The sequence below is a fragment of the Cygnus olor genome, chromosome 7 (assembly GCF_009769625.2).
Source record: "Cygnus olor isolate bCygOlo1 chromosome 7, bCygOlo1.pri.v2, whole genome shotgun sequence".
Taxonomy (NCBI): Eukaryota; Metazoa; Chordata; class Aves; order Anseriformes; family Anatidae; genus Cygnus; species Cygnus olor.
Genome location: NC_049175.1, coordinates 30,606,433 through 30,631,647, shown reverse-complemented (window position 1 = coordinate 30,631,647; position 25,215 = coordinate 30,606,433). Strand labels below are relative to the sequence as shown.

Here is a 25,215-nt window from a genome sequence, read left to right as displayed (position 1 = left end):
TCCTGGCATTGTTCACGCTTCCTTTGCCACCTGTAAGGTCCCTGAGTGACTTGTAGTGTTGGTGGCTGCAGAGCTCTCCTGGCTGAAGCTCAGCCTTGTGTTTAATTGTACTTTCATAATTTCCTACAGGCTTGGTTAGTGTTTAGTCAATACTATACTGGCTGATGTCTTGTTGTGTTTTAATGACATCATTATAAATGTTCTTAATGTTATACTTCTATTGATATTTCTTAGAAGTTTATCTACTCAAATGCTTGTACATTGTTTTTCAAACATGGGGAAATGGGAAAGAATGAATGGAAAGAAAGAGGGTCAATCTTTTATTAACTGAGAGTTTGCGTTTTGTGCTTGGGAAAGTACATACTGCCTCGGTCCCTTAAAGTTCTAGGTGGCTCATTCATGCCATTCTTTGCAGAGCAGTAGTGTTCACTTTAACATGAAATAGTCGATCCCAGTTTTTGCAGAGCCTGGAGTTATTCAAATTCCCTATGGAATGATTATAAACACTTCTTAGGACTCGGTATTTTCTAGGACAAAAATGGTGAAATCAAAGTTACCATGCTAAATATAAAACTATCTGGAAGAAATTAAATTTTCTCCCTATATTTACATATATAAATATATGTAGGAATCTGAACTAGCTCATCTATAATTCTCAGACGTTTGACCACAGAGCAGTATCACATGAAGCTGAATCCAAATTAATGAATACCATACTTCCTTTAGGCAATAGTTTGAGAAGCAGTCCCCATTCCTGGAGGCACTGCAATATCAGGTTGTTCACAGCACAGGTGGAGCAGGAAAGTGCTACCTGGGAGTAGTGGAGAAGAACTACTTGTTGAGAAGCAGATGCAGAAGTTCATGGACATGGTTGGTGTGACCCTAGCCTCATAAAAATTGAAGCCTCAACTTAACAGGAGAGCTCTTTCTTGTCCTGTCAACTGTAGTTAAAGAAATGAAAGGTGAGGGTGGAGGGAATAAAGCTTCCTGAAACACTGAGCTAAATGGGTGCTCACTGCAGGGAAGAGCAGCTGTATCTGGCTCACAGCTCCCTTAAGCAAGCTGAACAGATGGGCTGCTGAGTGGTCCTGGGTATTGGGGATGCACTTTTTTAGTTTTGCCTGGTGCCTCTGTGAAGGTACAGTGCACAAGGGGCTGTTCTGACTTGCTGAAGTCTTTGTGCTCTGTTTTTTCCTTGGCCCACCGTGTCTTCTGAAAGCAGTGCTCATACGTGGTGTTGCAAGGTTTGAAGCATATCATCAGCTGCAGAACGGAGGCACTGGGGACAATTCCTGGCTGTGGGGGTGTTGCCCAGAGTGGGTTCTGCAGGCAGCAAACCTGGCAAATCATCAGCAGAGTTGGGAAAAAGTCTTTACCCGCTTCTCTTGGGGCACTATTAGAGTAAGAATGTGCCAGTGTTAGAGATGGATTTTGCCATACGTGATTTTCAGTTGCTTCCATAGCTATGAGTGCAATAAACATGACTTCAACATGAGAAAATATTGAAAAATGTGTTTGGAAATACTGAAGAAAAAAAAAAAGGAAGCAACAAGTCAGTTTGAGAATTCTCTTTAATGGCCTTGAGCACCAACATTGCCTTGCACAGGACTGATTGTTTACTCAGCTGCAGCACACAGAACAGATGTACTCAGTGACCTCTAGCAAGGTGTAAGGAGCTGGGGAACTCCATATGTCACAGTTCCACGGCCACAGAAAGTTGACCTGGGAAGGAAAACAGTGTCATTCAAAATCTGTTTTATTTATACGTATGCACACACACACACACAAAGGAAAAGATGTCAGCCCTCACCTTGAGGGTTGTTAGTTAGCTCCATAACCCCACTTAAACCTTCCTAAAAGCCCATTGGCATTCACATATTAGCAGTAACAAGGCAAATTTCCTTCTTATGAGGAAAAGTTGCAAAATTTGGGTTTTGAAAGATGGATATGATTCACCTCTAGATTCACAAAAATAGAGTTCCAGGTAAAAAGTCAAAAAGCCATCTTGTAAGTACCCTTTACTGACACCAGCTGTTTAACTGGATTGTCCCAGCCAAAACTCTGCAGCTTTTTTTTTTTTTTTTTTGAGCTAACAGTAAAAGGGGTTTCATTCTTGTCTAAATAATCCATACCAATGCCAAACAATAAGAAATACTAGAAAAAACTCTAACATATATTTTCTCTGTTGTGAAACATATCAGTTAGTTCTTGACCTAAACCCAGCAGATAAGCAGAACAGCAAACTGTGGTCCTTCACAAACAGCTTATCCATCTGTCTTTATGCCCCTCTCCAGGCTTCTCTATAGAGATTAAAGATACATTTCCTTCAGATGCTCTACACAGACCATCTCTACTAAATCTCTTACTCTTGCTGTTACTCTGGACTTCACTCTGTGTGCATGGTACCTGAAGTATGCACTCCAAGCTTGAAAATGACCCTACTTCTGGTTACATTCTCAGCCCAGCCAATTAAATTAGAATAACTACTCCCTGATCATCTATACAGTACTCCTGGTAATGCACCTGGGGATGAGACTTGCTTTATCTCAACAGCACTGTGGTGCTGGTTTGTAATTGTTTTGCTGGGGCAGAGTATCCTCCGCAAATTATTCACTACTGGATTCTTTTCCAGACGGTTATTCACCATTTTGTATTCAAACATTTCCTTTTCTGTCGAAAGAGTAGTATCTTGTCATTACTGAAATTCATGCTGTTGATTACACATTGTGTGTCTGGTTTATCAAGACTATTTTTTAATCCTGTCTCCCAGAGTCTTGCACTCCTTTCCCATTCCTTCTGACCTGTTGAAAGCACCTACTTACCGACGACCATCTTCTCCGTGAATTATGTTGACTGTTTCTGCTCCCAGTCTTGCCCATAGCAGAGTGAATAAAGTTTTATTCCAGAGAAATTCAACTTTTGCAGTATTTTTGGGGTTAATTTCAACATCAAGGTATTTTGTATAAACCTGGTCTTCAGAGAGGGCTCCACTGGAAACAGAATGAAGACAGTGAAGATAAATGTAATAGTTTAGAGACTACTGGACTAAGTTTTGTTCTTCACAAGATCAGGCTTTTCCCTTTGTTGCTGTACTTTGCAACAGCATAGGGTGCTGGACTGGGACTCTGTAGGCATGCGCTGAACAGGGAGAGGACAAAAACAATACCAAAAACTTTTAGTGGGCATGTGGCAGGAGACAACCAGGAGATGATCAGGGTGAGGTGGGGATGGCTGCTGGCGTTTGTGTGCCTCCAGTGCCTGAGCGCTGGGTTTTGCAGGTAGGGAGGGCTCTGGGTGAGGTTTTCAGAGAGGATTTTTCTGTGACTTTATAGATGAGCTGGGAACTTGTGGCTCTGCTCTGCACACACACACACAGGGGCATGGGAGAGCACGTGGAGGTGCTTGTTTCACAGCAAGTACAGAAGACAGTGGGAGCTATGATTTGGATAGCCAACAGAGATGATAAGCTGTGAATGAAACTCACTGTCCAGACTGTATAAATGTGATATTTATATCATAGTGATGGATTTTAATGTATCGATGGAGGAAGTACACACATCCACTTTGCAACCTGAGGTCGGGCACAGGATTGCCTTGCAGGAAAGCGTACAGCAAGCCACTGGCAGTGCAGGGAGCCTTATCAGCACCCAGGTGACTGCATTAATGCATGTGATGCAATGCTGGCATGGGAGAGGTCACGCTAACGTGCGTATGAAACAGGTGAGCGCAGTCAGAATTACGTGAATACAAGAGGTGCAATCTTTTTTCCTTTAATGAGCAATTCAGAGAAACAGCACTTTCGTCAAGCTGCATTCCTAATTTGCTGTAAAGTCACAGAACTCATGAAAAGGACGTGACTTTTACTTCTTGGCACAACCATCCTTCTGCTCTCATGGGTCTTACCTACATGATAACTTGTTTCATAGCTAATGTTAACTAGACTGTCTGCAACAAAGAATAAGGGTTTACACTGCTCAAATATCTGGAAACTGTGTAGATTAAGGTTAGCAGTATTAAATGCGATAGGGCAGTACTAATTTATCTTACCTGGCAATTTCATATTCTTTTGTGTTCCCCTCTGTGTCATGGAAAATTAGGTTTATGTCCCCCCTCATTTTCTTTACACCAGACAGTTTGATAAACACTTTTTGTCTCCAACCTGCGTAAGAACAGCAGAATAAAACTGGATTGTCATTGATAGGAGAGAATTAAAAGTGCTAGCATCCTGGAAAATGCTTTTTTTCTGACCAGAATTCATTCATGCTAGCTAATGAAAGATTCATTGAGCTTGAAAGATGATGATGATGCAGCATTTTTTTTTTTTGTCAGAGGTCTTAGTAGGTGTTTATAGAAGTAACAGAAGAGCATGGCTGTAAATCGTGTCAAGGCAATCACTTTTCAAATGTGAACAACTGTAACAAACCTTCTCCACTTACTAGTGAAAGGTGGATCTGCTGCTGTATTTAAAAAATATTTTTGGTTTACTCTCTTAAATTTATCTGGAAATCTGTCAGCGTAGTGCCCCATCATCGGACACCCCTCTTGGGGACATGGGAAACATTCTCCCTAGGAAAGATATGAGCATCGGTTAATGAGGTGTGTGGTTTTCATCCTGGCTTGGACAAAATTAAGGCTCAATTAAGGCTTCTGTTCTAACCTTGCAAAGCTGGGGCACTGCTGTATGCTGTTATATCTTACCACCAAAACCTGATAATGGGCTCTGTACTCATGCACACAAGCACACGTGGAATAAGCAGATATGATACCTGTGTACATGATGGTCTGAAACTCCCTATTTTGGGGAGTCTATTCTTCAGCTAGAGTCTAGGACAAAATGTAAGTTTAATTTACCCTACCAATGGAAGGGAACCTGCCTGTATCCATGTTGCAACACTATATGGGGGACAAAAGAATCATATGTGCTTTAAGTTTCTTTTGTTAGTGTATTTATTCAGGTGCTCTAATCTGCCCGGTGTAAATTAGAACATTTAAGGCTTTTGGAAGCTCCAAATCTCTCTTCTTCCAGCCAGGACTTAGTAGGGTTAATATGCAAAGAGCCTATATGTTCTTTGCATAAAGGTTTAGGGTGAGAATTGCATGGGGTTTATTTTTTATTTTTCTCTTTATTTTGGTGGTTTCATCTGTGTATTCATTTTTCTAAAGCAAAATAGTTGATGGATCCCCTGTGTGCTGTGCCTCCTCCTACTAACTTGCACTGCCCAAGCTGACTTTTGAGCTCAGGTCTGCTGCTGGCTAGGTGATGTGAGAGCAGAACCACAAGCGCTCTATGCACATGGTGTGATCTAACCTGAGTGCAGAGGCCTTGATTATTTTCTTTAGATTTCATCTGTTCTTGGGCCGATATACTTACTGCCTCATAGGATTTGTATGATTCACAGGGATATCCAATGAATCCGGTGGGATAGAGGATGCTTTCAAAATAATACTCGTGGCTGCGTGAGTGATGGCATCCCCCAAAAATCGTAGCATCTGTTGGGACAAAGTTTGTGAGCATCCATGAAATAACCTCCTGCTATCCTGTACAAGACTTGTACTTGCCTTACCTTAAGACATGGAATACAACAGCAGCATGGATTAGTAATATATACACACACACAAACATATACATAGCTGTCTGTATATATGATGTCACAGCAAGTGACATTAAGTATAGTTTTAAAAGGTTTAGTAGAACAAAGAGAATTCCCCAGCCTTCTGCCATCCACTCAAGTCTGAAGAAGTCTCAGGTGGAGACATGAGGTGCCCACAGTCCCTGACAATGCTGTGTGCTTCTGTCTATTGTGTGCCTTCAAGGTGCTGGATGCCCCTTGCAGCACCTGCGAGGGACCAAGAGCAGTGCTGTTGTGCTGCAGGTTTAGCAATGGCACTGGCCACCCTCAGCCTAGAAAGTGTCCTGTTGGAAATGTCGCTGGTGTGGGGCTGGACTTGCCTCTCTGTGTTCTGCAGGTTCAATTCAAATTGCAGAAGCAAAACCTAGGCCTATTTGATACCTCTGACTTTTCCTGCAGTGTTCCCTGAGTAGCACTGTTCTGATCTAGCCTTTATTTCTCATTTTACTTTCCTTCTTATAAGTAAATAGGCAAATAATAATAATAATAAAAATCTTGTACTGTTTTCTTCCAAAAGAATAGCTACTTTCACAGTTCACGTTTCAGAATTGAATGAAAATTAAATACTGAGCATGTTGGGAATGTATGCTTACCTGCAATAAGAGCTTCAAAATCATTTTGTTTCATCTCTGGAATTAAATCACTGCAGCCAGGCATTACAGTTCCTCCATTTGGGTAAAAGTCAAGGTGACCAGTAGCGTTGTACATTCCAAGCCCTAGGATTCGTACATGATTGTGTCACAGTCTCAAGGTACATCTGCAACATGCCCATCTCTACAGCTACTTGCTTGCACATGAATGCTTACCTATGGCAGGAAAGTGGGCAGCATTACTGTGAATAACATCAACAAAGTTTGCATCTGAAGGATCCAGCCTCACCTCTGGAGGAGTGCCTTCAAAATAGGGTCCAGCAGGGTCCAAACCTTTAACAAAAAAATAAAGAAATTTGGGTTCAGGAGAGGGAAAAGTTACACATTAATGTCTTTTGCCAACTTACAACATCAGACATTTAATATTGCACAAGTCATGTTGAATAATGACCAAACTGAACCAAATGCACAATGTGAACCTTTCTACAGACTCATTCTAATACAAGCAAAATATTTTCAAATAGGATATATAATAACATTGTATTACTGTGAAGGAGGCATTTTATTATCAGTCGTTTTGTTACTGGACTGTTGAGCATCATGAGTAGGAAAACAGGCTTTTAGATGTGTTGTTTTGTCTTGGTATAGCGCTGGATTCAACGCAGTGGATGACTGTGATGTTGCAAACATACTAACAAAGAGCTCTTCTGCTAAATAGTTTTAAACCTAACTAGAGAAAAAAGATTTAATAATTACCCTTGTTTCTGAGAAGCCTAAAGTTTGTTTATTCATACATGGTGTTTGCAGCACTGCCAATGGTTTAATTCCAGTCTACAGACCAGAGTGCTGCAAGTTTCTTTCCGCTAGAAGCGTCCCTGCTAGATCTGCCCCTCGGTGAGCAGCCTACCTGTGATCCGCCGGATGCCTCGAATCCTCCTTCCCGCCTCTCCCGCTGTATGTGCGCCCAGGCTGTGGCCAATTAGATGGATTTCACAAGGGCAGTACCTGAAGAGTTTCTGATCATTGTGGTGGTGGAGAGACAAGAACACAGGCTTTCAGTAGTGAGCAAAAAGGGTGCCTTACGCTGAGGGCCTTTGGGAGCCTGTAGGCTGACTTCTTGCTTAGCCAACAGTGTGTGAGCTGCTTGAGTTAATTATTGTTTAAATTAACCTAAGACTTGAAAGAAAAATGCCCAATCTAGAAGTTTAAATGCCTCGCGATGATGAATTCACTATCATAGCCTCAGCATATGGTTACCATGTTCAGTTACCCTTGGTGACAAAATATGAACATTCTTGCTCATTTGGATTAAGCCCTAGTTTAAAGTTCCAATGATATGATCTTGTTTTTTATTTATTGACTCTGTTATGGAGCCCTCTTTCATCATGCGACTGTTCTCCATGGGTCTGCTTAGCAAATGTGGTCATGTCACTCAGTAGTACCTTCACTGACAAGCTTAGGGGTTTGGCATCCATTCTCCTCTTTGCCAAGAGTCGCCTGTACAAGACCTGCACTTCTCAGGTGTTATACATGCTTTGAAGACAGCAGTAGAAATTAATGAGCATGTAGTCTGCCTGCAGGGGACACATTTCAGCCAGGCATGTCCTGGGTTTGTAATGTGCAAAGCCAACAAGGATTGTTTGCTAACTGCTTGAGGCTTTTACACTGTTTTCTTTTGTAATGTATAAACCCCCCCTCCACCGACCCCCCCCCCCCCCCCCCCCCCAAAAAAAAAAAGGCAGATCTTTACTATTGGTCTGTCTGTGCTTATCAGGTGACAGATACCTTCAAATACTCTTTACTGTAATTCTTCTGTTTACAGTGCAGCTTAACTTTGCTTAAAGCCAAACTCCCCAAATCTGCAAATTGTGGAAAAGAAAAATTAAGGATCACTTTTTGCAGTTTTGTAATGGAAAAAAGAGAGGTCCAGACCACAAATGGTGCAGTAATAGAAATATTAAATGAAAAGAGGCAGACAGAGATCACATAAGAAACTGAACCATCTTTAAATGACCTGGGAGTTGTATGCAAAGAAGAAAGACACAAAAACAATAGTGTGAGGCTAGATATGGAGCCTTCCTAGGTAGAAACAGCAAACTGTGCCTCAGCCGGTTCTAGAGAAATGGTTTTTGGTACTCAAGTATTCATAAAGTTGGTATGTGGCCTTGTGGTCTCTGAATATCTCTGCAACGCGAGGATTGCCTAGTTTCCAGCATCAAGTCTGCAGCCAAATAGGGGCTGATTTCAGCAGCCCTAAGTACTTGCAAGTCCATTTGAAATCAGTGGGACACGGTGGTACTCTTAAACTTTGCAGCTGAGCAGTCCTGTGCTATATGAGTAAAAGTGAACACTTGCCTTAGGAACATGAAGTTCACAACTAGAAGGCAACAGGACAATTTATTGTGCCCGTAGACAGCAAATATCAAGAAAACCTCTGGTGCTTTTAGCACCACGTCACTTTAGTGCTGCTGAGGTGCCGATATACTTGTGCTAGAAGGAAATTATTCAGGTAAAGACTCTTGTAAGCACTGAACGTGCCTTGCCTCATTGCCACTGAACGCCTTCTTACCCGTAACATCATACGGAAATGTTGCCACCTACTGGTCTTTAATTAATTGGCACCTCTTTTCAACTACATTAGCTTAATTGGAGTCTTTTGTGGCTGTGAGAAGTCCTTACAGAGCTGATAATTAGTATAATTAGCTGTATCTCAACTGCATGCATTGTGCCGCTCTTTCTGAAGCACTAGCTGACCGTACTAGATGAGGTTCAAAATCAAAGCAGAAGTATCATAACCCCATCTCATCTGCTTAAGAACTGTAGGTTGTGGAGCTGCATCTTTTACCTGTAAAGTTTTTATGAAATAAGCAACCTCGGCTCCAATCACGCGGATGTTGTTCACTGCGCTGACATAGGTGCCTTTTGCACCTTTGTGCCAATCAACAGCAATGCAGTTCATGTTTTCTGCCTCCAGTAACAGCTGATGTGGGAACACAAAGCAAAGCATTTAAGGAAACAAAATAGCAGATGGGAATTCAACTTAAATCAAAATAAACAATAAATGGTAACATAATCATGCAATTTCTCATTCGTTACTGAATCGAACTCTTCACTGTAGCCTGTTCCACGCTGAAAAATAAATCTTCTTATAAAACAGAACACAGCAAAAAGTTTTGAGAAACAGTTTGAAAGACTGTAATCAAAAATATTTTGCTATAAGCCATTTATGTACATATTTGATATGATTTGGAAAAGCCACACACTGCACAGTAGCTGTTATGTATGCTATGTGACTTTCTTTGAAAGTCATCTGTAGCTTAACTAAATACTATAAGAAGTGTACTTATTTACCAAGTGTCTTTAAAACAGGGAAAATCGTGTCAGACTGGAAAGGTTCAGAGCAGACTAGAAAGTTCCTGTTTCAGCAAAGATACCTAATGTGTATCTGCCACCTCTGTACTGGCCACAGCCTTGCAGAGATCAGTGATTTTTCCGCTAGATGAATCACGTATTAAAGTCTGCAGCCATAGCTTTCTGTGATTAAGGCTTATGTAAGGTTTGAGAAGGATCAAGGAGTAGAAACAAAAATTGATGCATGATAAACAGCTGAAGGTGAATGGCAAAGAAAGCAGAAGCTTGAATCCTTTCCTTTAGGTACATCATGAAAATGGCTTCTAGTGAGGCAGACAGAATTGCTGTTTCTTTTCCACTGGAAAATTTGGAAATGTAATATTCTAGATTAAAAGTTTTCACAGATTTACGAAAAAAAATAATGCTGCGGAACTGTGACTTAGCATTCAGTGGCGGTCTTTTTCTGTCTTTGTGAAAGAAGCAGAAACCACAGAAGATTTTCGCTTCCTTGTCAGAGCCAAGGCTGACACCACCACTATACACTCCACTGGCCAGAGGGCAGCAGCTCTGTTTTGTGGTAGCTTCCACATTTCATTTTTTGAAATCTTTTTTTTCCCTTTGCACTCATTAATCAAACAGAAAGCTTTGTCTTTCCTTTTTCTTTTTCTTTCTTTTTTTTTTCTTTCTTTCTTTACAAATTGAATAGTTCTGAAACAGAAGAGTGTTTGTAGATTGAAACCTGAACTATTCAGGAAAGCCTTCAGCTGAAGGATGGTTCAATAGTTCCTGATGGGAGAAACAGTGAGTTGGCCTAATCTGATATTCTGACACCAGTGCAGAGGCTGGGGACATCTGTGTTCAGTTTGTTGCTTTGATCTGATTTGTAGGGTTTTGGGGATGAAAATTCTCTAGAGAAGCACAATGTCGGAGATGACCAAGAAGCCTTGACTATGCAGCACCTTCCAGAACGGGAACGTTTTGGCTTTGGTTGGTAACTTCTTGGTTGGTATCTGCAACTATTTAATGCATTACAAAATAGGAGGTGAATCTTGGTGTCTAAGTGATAACGACAGAATGTAGTTACAACTACTGAAGGAAAACAGAGGATATTGTCTCATACCAAGCACATTTCTACCACCCAGCCTTTTTTTCCAGTGCTGCCAAATCCATGAATGATGAAGGAGGTTTTCCTGCGTGAGGAGAAATGTGAGTTTTGGATTGTTGAGGAGTTTATCGCTGAGATCACCTGTGTGTAAACAAGCAAACAAAAAATCAAGTTGTTTTATCTTCTCACACTTTTAAATGTTTTAAAAGTGTAATCTAAGTCATCACTTTTGTAGGACTCACACAACTCCTTATAATGGGCAGAGTCCCAGGCATTTCTCTATCCCATCTTTCCCAGTCCCACCATTGTCTCCAAAGTTGTGCCAACGTGGTTTCTGCTGCTCCTGTCTATTTTCCTTGATGCAGCAGGAACCCCCCATATAAGGTCCATGGTGCCTGAGATGGATGAGTTCCTCCAGAGGGCTCCATGCCTCCTGATTCAGCTTGTCCTTCTACTGACCTGACCTTTGGCCTCTGTGTGCTGCTTTGCATCTAAGAAACAGCATGTCTTTCTGGGCAGGTGATGTTTCATGTCTGTTTTTGTCACCAGCTACTCCAGAAAGGCTGAAAGAATTTAATGCAAGAACTGTATGCAGTAGTGGTGAAGCTGATCTTTGCCCACCACACGTTGCCACAAGCTGCTTAATTATATATATCTTTTACTCTGAGTGCGATCTCTGACCACCTGTATTGTTTTCAAACAAATATAGCACCTGTGATGTGAGCTCAGGGAGTTTGGGTGTGGAAGGGCTGTGCACTAGATCAGGGAGATGTTTAGGTGCAGTGCCTGGGAAGTAATGCAAGGTGTATTTTGACTTATTTTATCAACAACCGAAATGCCTGAGTAACCAATGCTGACTGTGTGCTGTGAGCTCACATGTCCCTGCTCTGCAGATCGTAAAAGTTTATTACAGGTGTAACTTCTCATCCTTAAAGAGCCTGAGCTGGACTTGTAGCATGGCAAACAGGACTGCTGTAAGCTGCAATGCTTGTGGTGCATCGTATTTCATGGCAGTGGATAAATGTTCCTGTATGGAACAGGGGACACTAGGTCTAGGAGCCTGCAAGGGATTTAGCAGCTTCACGTGCATTTGCTGAATTGATGTGGTCCCAGCCCCACATCTTGCAGATCCTTCTCCTTGCTTGGCTCAGAATTTCAGGACATAAACAACTTGGGTAGTTCTGTCTTATTTTCAGCATGGAGAGAGGCAGGTAAGAGTGTACAGTCACTCAGACTTCAAGGAGGAGTGTGGTTTGAAAACCGTATGAAAATGGCCTGCTTCAGACTTCTGATTTTAGAAGTCACTGGTGCAGCTTCCCCATAAACCAGCAGTACTTGTTCCCCTATCTGAGCATTCAGAAAGCTGCTTATTTGAACAGTTTTCCAGCTTTCCTGAGAGATCTAAACACATGCAAAGGGCAGTCTGCTATAGCCCAGTTCTTGTGCAGGAAAATACCAGGAAACCTGTTCCACCTGACAGTTCCCTCACCATCATTCTATGCTTTACCCCAAACAGGTTGAAGGTACAGTAATGAGTGAACACTGAAGCTAGCTTCTTATTTTGACTCATTTGCCTATGATGACTGATGTGGGCTTGTTAACAAACATTGGTAGCTTTAGTCAGTTCTTGATGTTAAAAATAAATGTCACCTGTGAGTTATTTCCTGTTTCCCTGGTGTAGAGAGAGAAGCTCAAGTTCATATGTTCAGGAGAGTCAGGCAAACCTGTCAGAAGTCTCCCTGGTACCCCAGACCACGGGGGGTCATCTGAGAAACAGCCAAGCCTGGGGAAGCAAATTTCTTTACCTAGAGTAGAAGAAACAAATGGTTTATGTTTTGGACTCTCTTACAGCTAGATAATATGTTTAAGACTGCAACAGTCTGAAGACTGTCCTCAGGAAACTGAGGATTTTGTTCTGTGATTGATTTTGAAACAGATTTCTTCTTGTTTCTTTTATGGGTATTGCCTGAGGTAGGTAACACAAGGGGAACTATATAATTTGAAGATAAACCAAACCAAGTAGGGATCCAGACACTATTTTGACACCATATTCTCAGCTTGTAAAAGGTGTTTTATTTTATTTATTTATTAAAAGTCTTTTAAGAAACGCTTGTTAGAACTGCTCCCGCATTCTTCCTGCATCAAAGCATTACGTCTCATTGTAGGAATGGATACGTATGCAGTAGCCTTGCATAGTGAATGAGTTGATTGTTTCTTTTAATACATCATCATTTTCCAGATCAAACAGGTCTCTTGCTCTCATGCTCAACTTTTCTGTTACAGCACTGTTTGTTGTACTAAGCACCCTATTACCGAGCCATTCTTTGTAAACAGCAGTAACAGGTAGAGACATTCGTGCACTGTCTTGATAGAGCTAGGGCACATGACTGCAGTTCTCCTCTGTGAATTTTTGGCATAAAGTTATGTATCTTGTATTCTTAATAAAATTGAAACGAGGTGGAGCCTTTAGCATTAGGTCCCTGTCCAGTAATAGACTTTGCCATACAATGACACACAAATCATGCTATGACTTCAATGTAAAAGATGTCACCGTCTCCTCTGTATTATTTTGTCTGAATTCATCTTTTAGTGATGGTTTTTATAGATGTTGTATCTCACCTGTTACTGTGCCAAGGAGATAAAATGCAATAATCCATATTCCAACCACCTAAAGCAAATCAAATATACAGGTTAAACTTTTTATTTGTGTTACATTTTTATAAAAGGGACAGATCTATAAAGAGAAACACAAAGAACTACAGCCTAGGAGGAATAACCCAGTACCCCTGAGGGGCCAATCGGCTGGAAAGGAGCTTTGCAGAAAGAGGTGCGTGGGGGGGGGTCCTGCTGGCCACCAACTTGACCATGAGCCAGCAGTGTGTTGGGTCTCCAGGCATCCTGGGCTGCATTGGGAGGAGCACTACTGGCAGGGTGGGGCGGGAGATCCTTCCCCTCCACTCAGTTCTCTGTTCTTTGCATTTCTTCCACATCCAATGCTGGATGTAGTTTGCTGAGGGAGTGAATTGGGCCATGAGGTTCTGACTCTCCTGACGGCCAGCAGATAGGTGGGAGGTGTGGCAGAACTGACGGGCATGCATGTAACTTGGTGGAAGTCTGCGTGTTTGGCAGCTTTATGCTATTTGTGCTGCCCTCGCCCAGGGCTCCTTGTGCTTCTGCACCTTCATATTCCCCCTTTGTTTGGATTTCTTTCCTCTACATTTTCCTCCCTTGGCTTTCCTATGGCAGTGGCTCCACATATTTCATCATTTTCCTCCCTTTGTGTTTGCCTTCTTCACTGTTCTCAATTTCTTCTTTTAGGTGTTTCATAGGGCATCCACCTCCCCTTTCCCACATTCTGCTTTTCTTGTAAAGTAACAATCTTGAGCTGTTAACTGCTTTTCAGTCCTAAAATCTGAAAGGCAGCTCTGAAATTAATAGGCTTATGAAGAAAATGGATGAAAACTCACAGGTCATGTCTATAATCTGTGCTGTACTTCTTTTCAGAACACCTCACCAATGGGTAATGACTTTAGAAAATGTGGGAGGTTGTTGCCAAACAAGAGTGATCAGCAATTTCTTTTCAGAGGTTCGTCCTTTGAAAGCAGAAGCTGGAAATGAACGGGTAGCTAGGCAAGTAATTCAAGATAGAGAAAACTCTTTTGTGTGTCTGTGTGGAAAGTCAATTCATTTTGTTATGAAGAGAGGTGTATAGTTTGGATGGGAGACAATTTTTTTTAGCAGGTAGTTTTTCTATATTGGTTTATGTTAGCCTAATAACAAAAGGACTGGGGAGATGTTAAGAAATGATATCTTTCTAAAAAGAGTTGAGGCACCACACAATTTGATGGGAGAAAATTCTTTCAACAGGCATTTAAGAGCCTTAGTGCTGAACAAGAGGAACTTGAATCACTTGTTCGTGAATGTGAACTCAGCCTAACCAGCACTGCTGGCAGGAGGGTTCCTGAATGCTGAGCTCCATTGTTTTACTCGGAATGAAATGGGATATGCACCCCACTTAGTAGCCAACCAGTAATAGCCATTTCCACTTTGCTCTTCAGCTCAGAGGAAAAAAAAAAAGTGAATGTTCATAGATTGACATCCTAATCTATAAAACCTACACAGGTTTAGTAGCTGCCCTTCACAATCCAGCCACCTTTTGGACACTGTTGCTCAACCTGTGATTCATGGGCTGCTAGTGGATGGCTTGTGAGATATGAAAAAGTCTGAATATGACTGCCCCACACGTGGACCCACACCTTCTCAGGACATGTGCACAGACACAGTCTATTTAAGAGAGGCAAGACCAAGTGTCAGACCTTTTAATTATCAGCATCTGATAATTCTCCCTTTAGGAAATAGTGGTTTTGTTTTTGTTTTAATTTAAAACAAAATATGTTGTTTATATAATTCCTAAGACTTTTACTCACCATTCTTTTATCACCCTTATCTCCTTCAGTGGTTAGCAGTAACAGGACACAAAAAGCTTTCTGTTTTCTTTAGTGCAGACTGGGTTGCTTTATGCTTTAAAAAAAAAAAAGGAAAAAGATGTTAAGTACCTATAGGCTAACTCAGTAAAGTGAAAGAAACTGGAAGAATACAGGACAAGAAAAAGGAATACTGGGAATTAAAATTAGAAATCACACGAATTTCATAAGAAAAGCAGCAATGTTAACATACATTTATGGCCTGTAGAGTTAAGAAGGAATATTTCATGTATGGAGGAAGTAAAAAGATGCAATGTTTTTGATTCATTACTAGATAAAATTGGGCAAAAGACAATGATACAGCTCAACCAAGGTCTTTGCACTTTTATTTTTCTATGTTTACCAAAACAAGCTGATGTTCACACCAGGAAAAAAAAAAAAAAAGAGTATTGATGGTGACACTTAGAACAGCTGCTAGAACTATGTGTTTTAAAATAAAGAGACTTTGGTAACTCATAGCTTAGCTAAGAACCTTTTTTTTTTCTTTTTCCATTTTAAGAGTATTAAAAAAATCTATTGAAAAATTTTTGTTAAGTTACTGATTAGTAAGAAAATTCCATAGACGTGGTTTGAAAAAATCTGATATGCTAACAGGTAAGAAAAGATAAGACGAATGATCTGTGGAGCTTCAGGGCAATATCAGCCTGAGGCACTATAATGAAACTTTCCACAGGACAGTTGAAAAGAAAATTTGTGCAAAACTGTTAAAAGATTAAATTGTGTAATTGAATTCAATTACATGACATGACACTCGTATGAGATCAATATTACTAGTCTCATAATACTTGAATTCCAATAAGATGTTCTGCTACTTGATATTTTGGTTAAGGAATTAAAATGTTATACATGCTCTGCTACAACAGTTAAGTGGATTAAAAGTTGAATGTGCGGATTAAGTAGATTAAAATTTGAGTAATTACTGCATCTCAGAGTATAACGGCAATAACTAGGAGGCAAGCCCTGGATTGGAAATACCGTTCTTGCTATTGTGCACAATCACATAACATCATGATCAAAATGTGATCACGTTTTTTAGCTGTGGCTTTTGACACTAGATTTATTGAATGTTTACGATGGATCATTACTCTGTAAATTTTTAGAAGAATCAGTTCTTGGTATTACATTGCATGTCAACATTCAGCACTGGTGACAGTGATCCAAAAGTACTGAAAAAGTACTGACATCTAGGCTAAAGGATTAGTAAATAAAAAGTACATGTAATTAATTTTGGATTATTTTATTTGTTTGGGAAAGTAAATGCTGTCACACTGCATATTATATTTACTAAATGGAGGTAAACATTTTGAGGAAGCAATAACTGAAAAAGCCTTTGAGGTTTTTCTAATATATTACTAGAACTTTTGAGTTGCTAAAGAACTTTTTAGTCTTTATCCACATACACAGATGAGAGATATATATATGCACGCACACATGCAAATATACAACATACATTAATATATGGATGGGGATTGTTATTTAAGGAGTACAGAGGTTTTGTTGCTGCTTGAATGCACAATTCAGGAGGGATACTAAAAAAATTGAGAAGTTTGAGAGAACATCATCTTGGGCAATCAAGAGGATGGAAAAGAAGGAATGTGGAGCAAAAACTGAAGAGAGGACTGTTTTGCCTAGGAGTACAAAGTCTCAAAGCACAGATGATTGTTCCCAAAGACATAACCTATTTTTCACCATTTAGATTTCTGTTTTTCCAGCTTTCCTGCCGTACTGTTCCTGACTTCCAACCATACTTCCTATATTTCCTGCTCCAGCATTGTCCTTGAAGAAAGAACATTTCTGTCTTTCAGTTGTTTTAATTTAGTCTTTCATATTTTTTGGTAGTTTGGTGTAGTGTTTGGTTACTAACGTAAAGGCATCACAAAAGAGAAGTAATCCAGAGTTTAGCCGAGAATCCTTGACTATAAGTTACAAGTTAATTTCCCCTTCTCCCAAAAACTTATTGCATGTATTTGAGCCTGAGGCATTTAGATACCACTTGCTAATTACACACCCAAACATTGTAAAGTTACACAAATGGATAAAAGAAATTGAGGATAAAAAATATTACAGCAGTATCTGTAGGCCTCACAAAGGAGAACATGTATGTATTTAGCCGTATGTAAATACATGAAAATCCACTCTAACTTTTTGAAAATATATTTTGTAGAGATGGCCTAGCCCATTCTGTACAAATATACAAAGAACACCTTTTCCAGGCACAGTCCATGTTCAGTAGCTAACACAGCAAGAGCATTTCTCCAGCTTATCAAATGTGCACAGGTCTGGGCTTAGTGCTGGTGATATAGTGAACTAATTCAGGTGAGCAGAGTAACTGGCATAATTGGTTGAAGACTTAATTTCATCTCAGTCTCCTCCCCATCCCTCAGATGTGGTTGTAAATTGCCCATAGTAAGATTCAAGATGAAGGAGCTTTGGCTGTGCTTCAGTACAAACAAGTAATAATAAGTAAAAGAGCATCTGGGCAACTAGCCAGTTTCCTTTCCTGCTGGCTCACCAGCTTTTAGGTAAGCTCTCCAGGAGGAAACTGACTCTAAATGAATAGCTCTGAAACCAACAAATTTAACAGCAGACAAATCAATCTCATAGTGGAGCAAAGTAGTCAGGTGATCTGGAGAAAGGAAAAGGTTCTGGACCTCGCAGGTGTCAAGGTAAGGCAAAACAGGGTTCACATACGTTGCCTGGTCTGGGTATTAGAGTTTTCTGAGCATCTACTGACCTCTTAAACCGAGTCTGAGACAGTGAACTAGGGCATTAGGCTCCCATAATGACTCAGAATACTGATGCAAATTCTTTTCTTGAGGCGTTAAATGTGGGAAGCGCTCCAATAAAAGGGCAGTATATATGCAAAGTCATACATGTATTTGTTCATCATTAGAGATTACAGTAAGATTGGGGCTTTCAAGTTGCTTCTGTCAGTCACTTAGAAATGGTGTACAATCCAGAGAAATGTCAGGATAATAATGAAGAAAACCTATTAAATATGTCCTGATTAACAGACATAGCTAACACCATCTGCTTTGACCTCCTAAATAATAGGGTTCTCACCTTGTCCCTACAGTAGTGTTCAGACAGTAAAACATGCAATTATGATTATTTAATCTAACTACAAGCATCATATTTAAAAAACAAAACCAACCAACCAAAAAACCCACCTATGATTCGGTTTGGGGAGGTGGCTATGCCAATTCCGGGCTAACTTAAGCTGACTTGCAGCTGTGATCTGGCCACTTCTGTCCTTCCAGGACTTCACTAGTGTCCTTCATAGGTAGACTACTGTTACTTTTAGCCAGCTCTAAGGCCAACATTATTGGCTTTTTGCCATTTCTGAGGTGCAGAATGACCCTTGCTGATAACAACTTACTCCATAAACTGTGGTACTAAAACACATCCTGTTTGCCTCATCCTTCCCTATAACAGCTTTGTAATTCTTCCTCACTTCCATTCTCCCTTTACATTTAGAATGCTCCTAACAGTGCTTAATTTTTTCTTTTCAGCTATTATTTGTATTCTTGTGTACTTTTTCTTAAAATAAATAAGAAAAGAGTCCAGACTCTATGTGGAAATACCATCATTTGATCTTTCTTTAAAAACACAGAGATACATTATCTGCCTAATTGCCTTAGCCCCACTGAATCCACCCAGTTTTCTTAGCTGCACTGCAGTGTCCCAGTCCAGATAGGATCATCTCCTACTGGGATTTCCTGGAATTGAAAAGTTTTTAGCCCTGTTGCTGCTGCCAGGGTCTCCTCAGTATTGCTTCCAGGACCACTCTTTGTACTGTTCAGCCTGTCTCTTTTTTTTTTTTTTTTTTTAAGCAGGAGCCCCAACCATCCATTAGCAAGGACAGTTACCCCCAAACCCTACCAATTCCTCAGTCACTTACCGCTGACTGCAGACCGCGTTGCTGCTTTGTACGCTCCGCTCAGGTGGCTCCTGTCAAGCCCCGGCTGTTCCCGGCTCTTTTCACTTGGAATCAGTCCCACTGCCATGGGTGTGGACCTGCCCACACGGTGCCTAATTACAGGCCAGGTGTGGGTGAGCGAGACCTTTGTCAGAATGACACTCTTAGTGCTGGATGTGACATGTTGCCTTTTCTTGTCTCTCTAGCTCTCCCGTCATTTTTAATTCATCAACAAAAAATTTACCTCTAAGGGTTTTGCTGTGGGTGTGAATAAAAGCAAGGTGAGACCGTTTTAACCCTTGAAGGGGATATGGTATGGGACATTGAAATGCTTAACTGAGTTAACTGGTTATTGGGGGCTCCTGCTGTAGGCAACAGACTGAACCTCCTCTGTGGGCACTTAAGAGCAGAAACTTAATTATGCTGTTTGGTGTCACCCTCTGTTCTCAGACTGATATATGTACCTTGTGAAACAAACCCTTGTGTCTTTTTGTATAACAAAGCTTATTATTATTTTTATTATTGTTATTATTTTATTTATTTTTTTTAAGAGATAGTGGGTTAGCTCCTTTTAAAAAGGGGAGGGCAGGAAGAATTGTTGTACAACATAGTGCCTGAGGATTTATTAGCTTTTGCTAGTAAAGTTACTCAAGCTCTGTCTACCCACTACCATTTCGACTAATCTATGTCCTCTTAGGCCATGTGGGATTCACTAATTAGGTGCCAAGCTTTAACATTGGTTGGTGTGCTCTGAAATAAAACCGACAACTCTTGGCACTGTTGCAAACAGCATAGAGCCGAGAAACCACAGCCACCTTCATTCAGACATGTCAGGAGGAGAAGGAGAGGATGATGATAATCACCATTGTGCATCTTTTTCTCTAATGGCCAAGTGACTAGAGAAGTGGTCCAGCACATAAGTCCCAAGTACTTTTCTTTGCTCAGCAAGCTGTGGGTCTCAATGAGCTCAGACCACAGAGTGTGTCACAACCCAGTTTTTTCAGCAGCTCCTGGGCAAGACCTCAAGTCACTGCACTGCTACCTATGGGATAGGTGCTCCCATAGTCACCTGTTCACACAACTGTGAGTGACATTCATCGTTATACATGGAGTGATTCAACTGCCTAGGGGCAGGAAGTGACTTGGGTTGAATCTAAGTTTCATATAAGAAGCCAGTTTGTGGTCTTGAGATACGTGCAGTGTTTGAGAGAAGGTATAAATTCAGAAATATCACCTAAGGTGCATTTTTTTCATATGCTAAGCAGTACATAACGTGCTCAGCATGCATTGTAAAATACAAGACATGAGCGTCTGTCACTCCTTGTAGTCTACGGAGCCCGTGCGAGTGTTTGGGTTGGGGACTGGTTCTTGTTTGTTGGTGAAGTGGTGCAAACCAATGCCATCTGCAGCGATCATCACTAGCAAGAAGTCTCAGAGGAATCAGAAAGAAGCAGTGGCTGGTCAGTGATGGGATCTCATATTTAATTGCTGCTCAGACTGAAGACAAGTATGTAATTTCAGATAAGAGAACAGATCTAGCTAGTAAGAAATGATTTACAGATCTACTGTATAATAAAAATATAAATAATAAAAATTAAATATGTGTGTGATATATATATAAATATAAAAATATATAATAACAGTTATAAATAATAAAAACCTCATTGACTGGAAGATAGAAAATGAACTGGAAGATTGACTGGAAGATAGAAATTGGGCAGCACTTATGGGAACAGTATCAGATGGATACAGCTCTTTGGATAAGTCAGGGAAGGCATGGGGCTGGGGAGCCACAGAACAGAGATAAGGAGTGTCATGTTCCCCGTTTGTCAGCATATTGGCATGTAAGTTATATGGAAAGCAGCCAGTGAAACTGGTGCCTCTATTAATGATGAAATATATTCCAAAATTGCTGAACGTCTTTGTGTGAAAATCAGACCCCTTAAAAGCATTTGTTAGGGGACCAGGACTGCTGGGTATGCTCAAATATTTTGCTGTAATTTCCACAGAGCTTGCGTTTTGTGTGTGAGTGTTAAAATGGTGCTGCAGAACATCCCCAGAAGCGCACAGTTACAAACTGAAACAGAGATGCAGGCTCATAAGAAGCAAGATATACAATACCTCCTTGGACAAATGTGCACGAATAACTGAGAAAAGCATTTGGCAAGTTTTTAAGTTCACTAACTCCATTCTTCAGTTTGCTTTTTCGTCTGCTCTGTATGTTGAGAAGTTGTAGCCCAGTTAATATGGAGGAACCATACACATTTTCAACACAGAAGCTCGCTGTCAGTGTATTTCAGAGGAATATGCAGTGGTGCAGATAATATTAATGTAGCTCAGAATGACAAGATGGATTCAACACTAGAAAGAGTTTATAGCCTATGTTACAGGGTTTTCGAGGTCTAGCTTGCTTTAGGAATGGCTGCTTTTTCTTGGTATGTTTTTATGACTTAAGAGGAACAGTAGGTTTTTACGGATAGTAACAAAAGTCTGGTTTCTGCAGTTGCCTCTGACAATATGCAAGTGAACGCATCCAGATGGTTTTATAAATGTCAACTTGAAAATTATCAAGGACATAAACGTATTCTGATGGTAGTGGCCTTCGCATTAGCAGGAAAAAAAGGATCAAAACACTCACTGAGAATCATGTTCTCCAAAGGAAACTCAGCAACTGTGTTTCAAGTGCAGTGATATATAAATTACCAAGGCTTTCATAGCAAGATAAGTGAATAAAATTCTAAAAGCAATATTTTTCTCTCTCATTTCAATTTTAGATTGAAGATGGTTAATGAATTTCTTAGCTTGAAAGAAGGTCACCTGGAAGTAGCTTTGTTATTGCATCCCCTAGAGAATTGCTAATATGCATAGACAAAGACCACTCACCTTCTTGGAGAATCTTACCATTAGTCCCTGAGTGACAGAGCCACGAATAAAAGACTTTCTTGATATTTCTATTGTCTAACTCTGATGTGTTCATTCTGGTCAAGTGAGCAAACTTTATATTGAATAAAAAGCAAAACCAATTTGCCTTAGCGTATCCTTTTCAGTGTTGCACAGCAGCAATAAAATGAATATTTTGGAGATGATAAATATTGATGACCTTCCATGATACTTGCTCTCTGCTCATTGAATCAGTCAAAGCAGTCCCTTGCCCTTGCCCAAAGCAAGCAGAGATAATGTTAACTTCTGGTTTTGTGAGCTGAAGACTTACGGAACATAGGATCATGGTAAGGAAACAGAAACGGGAGAATTTTAAAGGCGGTGATGGAAGTAACCAAAACCAGAGTGGGTGGAAAGATTAGGGAGAGCCAGGCTTCCTTTCCAAGTAATAGGCAGAATTAAAAGAGAAGAGGGTGAAGTCCTTTTTTCTGAATGCTTTATTTCCTACTAACACTAAAATATTTAATTTATTTGAAGGAAGAAGCAGAAATAAAAAGGAATAGCTGTAGGTTTTGCCTTGCAGACTGATAGGCAAATGCAAATCTTCACAAATGATCTATGAAAGAATGGATCTGAACAGCTCAGACACAAAACAGTGGCTTAGAACAAAGTTAGCTACCTTGGGCTCTGGACACCTCTTACATTATATCCTAAGTTTTCCTAGTGTCTGAAATGTATGGGACGAAAAGGAGACTGACCCCAATGTCAGCATGTATTTTCAGATATTGCTTGTGCTTCCGGTGTTGCAAGACACTTGGCCGATCCCATCTTGTGGTAGCTGGGAGGAGACGTATGTTGTCCGGTAACACGGCAATCTAGGTGTGCTCTGTTTGTGTGCGGGCTGGTGATGATGCATGCTCTTTCCGGAAGGTTTTAGATCCTTGATAGCTAGAGATAAAGAACAAATTCCTGGCTCTGTTTTATTTTGGAAATACCCCATCAAAAATAAATTTCGGCATGCTATCAACATCCACTTCATAGTAATTGGAATCAGCATAGCTTGAAGCAGCCCGGAGACTGAAATTGCCAAGTCCCTGATTCTGTGTTAATAAAAAAGAGATCCATGAGTTTCATAGACTGTCTGCGTAGATAGGCTTTGTGATGGGTCAGCGAGCAACTGTTTAGCCTCCCAGAGGCAACCTCAATCTCAACCAGCTTTGATTTTGGAAGGATAACTGAAATAAGTGTTGGGAAAGCACATTCAAAGCTCCTCATTTTTTTTGCTTCTGTTCCAGGACAACACCAAAGGTTACAGTTAGAGCCTATGGGTTACATAGAATACCCTGACCTAAAAATGGGTTAAAGTCTCAGCAAAATCCTGTCCCGATTATTTTATTTTACCCTCTATATAGCATGCACATATTTGGAAGTTGGAGCCTATTGTAGGGGAAAAAAATCACTAATTTTGATTGAGGGAAGTAAACATAAATAATTTCACTATAAAAATATTAATGAGAATTTGCAAGAAAAGGGACTGAGGTGATAAACTTGCAAGAGTGCTATCTGGGAAGACCAACTTGCTCCCAAGATGTGTGAGGTTATGGGTGGGTTAGTAACTGATACAACACAACTGTGGGTTTAGACGTTACCTGAAAAAAGGGAGAACAGATCTCAGATGCAAAAAAAAGTCCCCTTAGGATGTAAATTCTCAGGCACTGTGCCACTGTAATCATTCACTCATTTCTGGTATGCCAAAGACAAAAACTCTAACCTAAATTAAAAGCAAAGAGAGAAATCAGAAAAAAATGTATCGACATACAACTATATAGAAAATAATTGAGTTATCTTTTCTTGGGGAAAAGCAAGCCTGAAGAGAGAAAAAAAAACTGATGATAAAATCATGTGAAAGCAAGTAAAATAGAGATCTTGCGGATTATCTAGGGGAAAAAAGGAAAAAAGAAAAAAGCATGATGTATTTTTTATTCATGGAGAAATTTAAGAAATTTCCCATGGCGTTTCTGTAAGTAAAGATTCTGGCAAGTGACTGGGCTATAAAATGATGTAATCAGAAAGCAGATAGTTTTAAAGGCAGGATGTAGGCATTGGGGAGGCTTTCTGTGTAAGAGACGTGTCAAGCTTCTTCTCTAACAAAGATGAAAGACCAGAAGGACTTCTTGAACAAAGTGGTTATTTATTTCCTGCAAATTTGTGGTTCATTTTCAAGGATTTTATCAACACATTCTAGGGTATTAAAATAGTGTGAAAAAATCTGAATAGTCAGAGAAATAAAATAGATAGGATCAAAAGTGGGAAGAGAGATGACTGTATAAACAAAGCATCGAGGTCTTCACCTAATAGTTCTCATTAATTATTCTTTTGCTTTTTGTTCTGGGCCACAAATATTTATGAGGGACTTTTTGATACACTGCATTTTTTTTGAAAGAGGAAAGCACACTTTTTGCTGTGCTTGCAAAAGAGGAAGAGAGGTAACAACCTCAAGTTGCACCAGGGGAGGTTTATTTTGGATATCTGGAAGAATTTCTTGATGGAAAGGGTGGTTAAGCATTGGAACAGGCTGTCCAGGGAGGTGATGCCATCCCCAGAGGTAATTAAAACATCTGTGGATGTGGCACTTAGGGACATGGTTTAGCTGTGGACTTGTAGCGTTAGGTGGATGGTTGGACTTGATGATCTTGAAGTCTTTCCCAACCTAAATGATTCTATGTTTCCATTTTATTCCTGCTACCAGAGAACTCTGATACAAATGGTTCTTGTTTTCAGCACTTCTTGAAAAGCATACTGTTTCTGCTAAAATTATTGTTTCTGATGCTACATATAAGGCAAATGCAGATGATGTAAGTGGAGCAGAGGGTTAGTATTGTGCACTACCTTTTATTGCTGTTTCTTTATTCTATAAAAGATCTAAGAGGTTTGTTGGTTTGTTTGACCTTACCCCCTTGCCAAAAGTGTGTTTTGAGAGAGAGCAGGGACTGAGGTGGAATGCCTTATGATGGTTTGTTAGTAGTTTACCTTGGCATTGTTTTTGTAGTGAACAAATGCTTAAGGAGAATTAAATGAAATTTTTGTTGTAACTCTGAAGCACTCTCAGTATTACAGAATATTTAAATAATTTAAAAGACTGAATGGATATCATCATACATCCTTAGAAATCCTAGACAAACAAAGCACATTTGATTAAAAAGAAGTCTACTTTTCAATTTGACATCCAAACACTTCAAAAAGTACATCTTATGAC

The 25,215-nt window shown here is 40.1% G+C and overlaps 1 protein-coding gene across 1 annotated transcript; it reads right to left on the bottom strand.

Moving 5' to 3' along the window:
- Positions 1 to 1,575: 1,575 nt before the first annotated feature.
- Positions 1,576 to 19,214, bottom strand: LOC121073442 (pancreatic lipase-related protein 2-like). Its single transcript, XM_040564308.1, has 14 exons — positions 19,062 to 19,214; positions 15,104 to 15,197; positions 13,296 to 13,344; positions 12,327 to 12,481; positions 10,692 to 10,817; positions 9,066 to 9,200; positions 7,128 to 7,236; positions 6,437 to 6,553; positions 6,224 to 6,346; positions 5,372 to 5,490; positions 4,437 to 4,566; positions 4,048 to 4,159; positions 2,823 to 2,990; positions 1,576 to 1,722 (listed from the first exon to the last, which is right to left on the bottom strand). The coding sequence occupies exons 2-14, from the start codon at positions 15,104 to 15,106 to the stop codon at positions 1,659 to 1,661; spliced, it is 1,410 nt and encodes a 469-aa protein (XP_040420242.1). The 5' UTR covers positions 15,107 to 15,197; positions 19,062 to 19,214; the 3' UTR covers positions 1,576 to 1,658.
- Between the last annotated feature and the right edge of the window lie 6,001 nt (positions 19,215 to 25,215).

Excerpts from the sequence above, each read along its gene's own strand:
- LOC121073442 (XM_040564308.1), bottom strand. Across the intron at positions 12,482-13,295 it reads TCTCCTTGGCACAGTAACAG|GTAAAGAAATTTGCTTCCCC; the intron begins GTGAGATACAAC and ends CTTCTACTCTAG. Across the intron at positions 4,567-5,371 it reads CATACAAATCCTATGAGGCA|GGAGAATGTTTCCCATGTCC; the intron begins GTAAGTATATCG and ends TATCTTTCCTAG.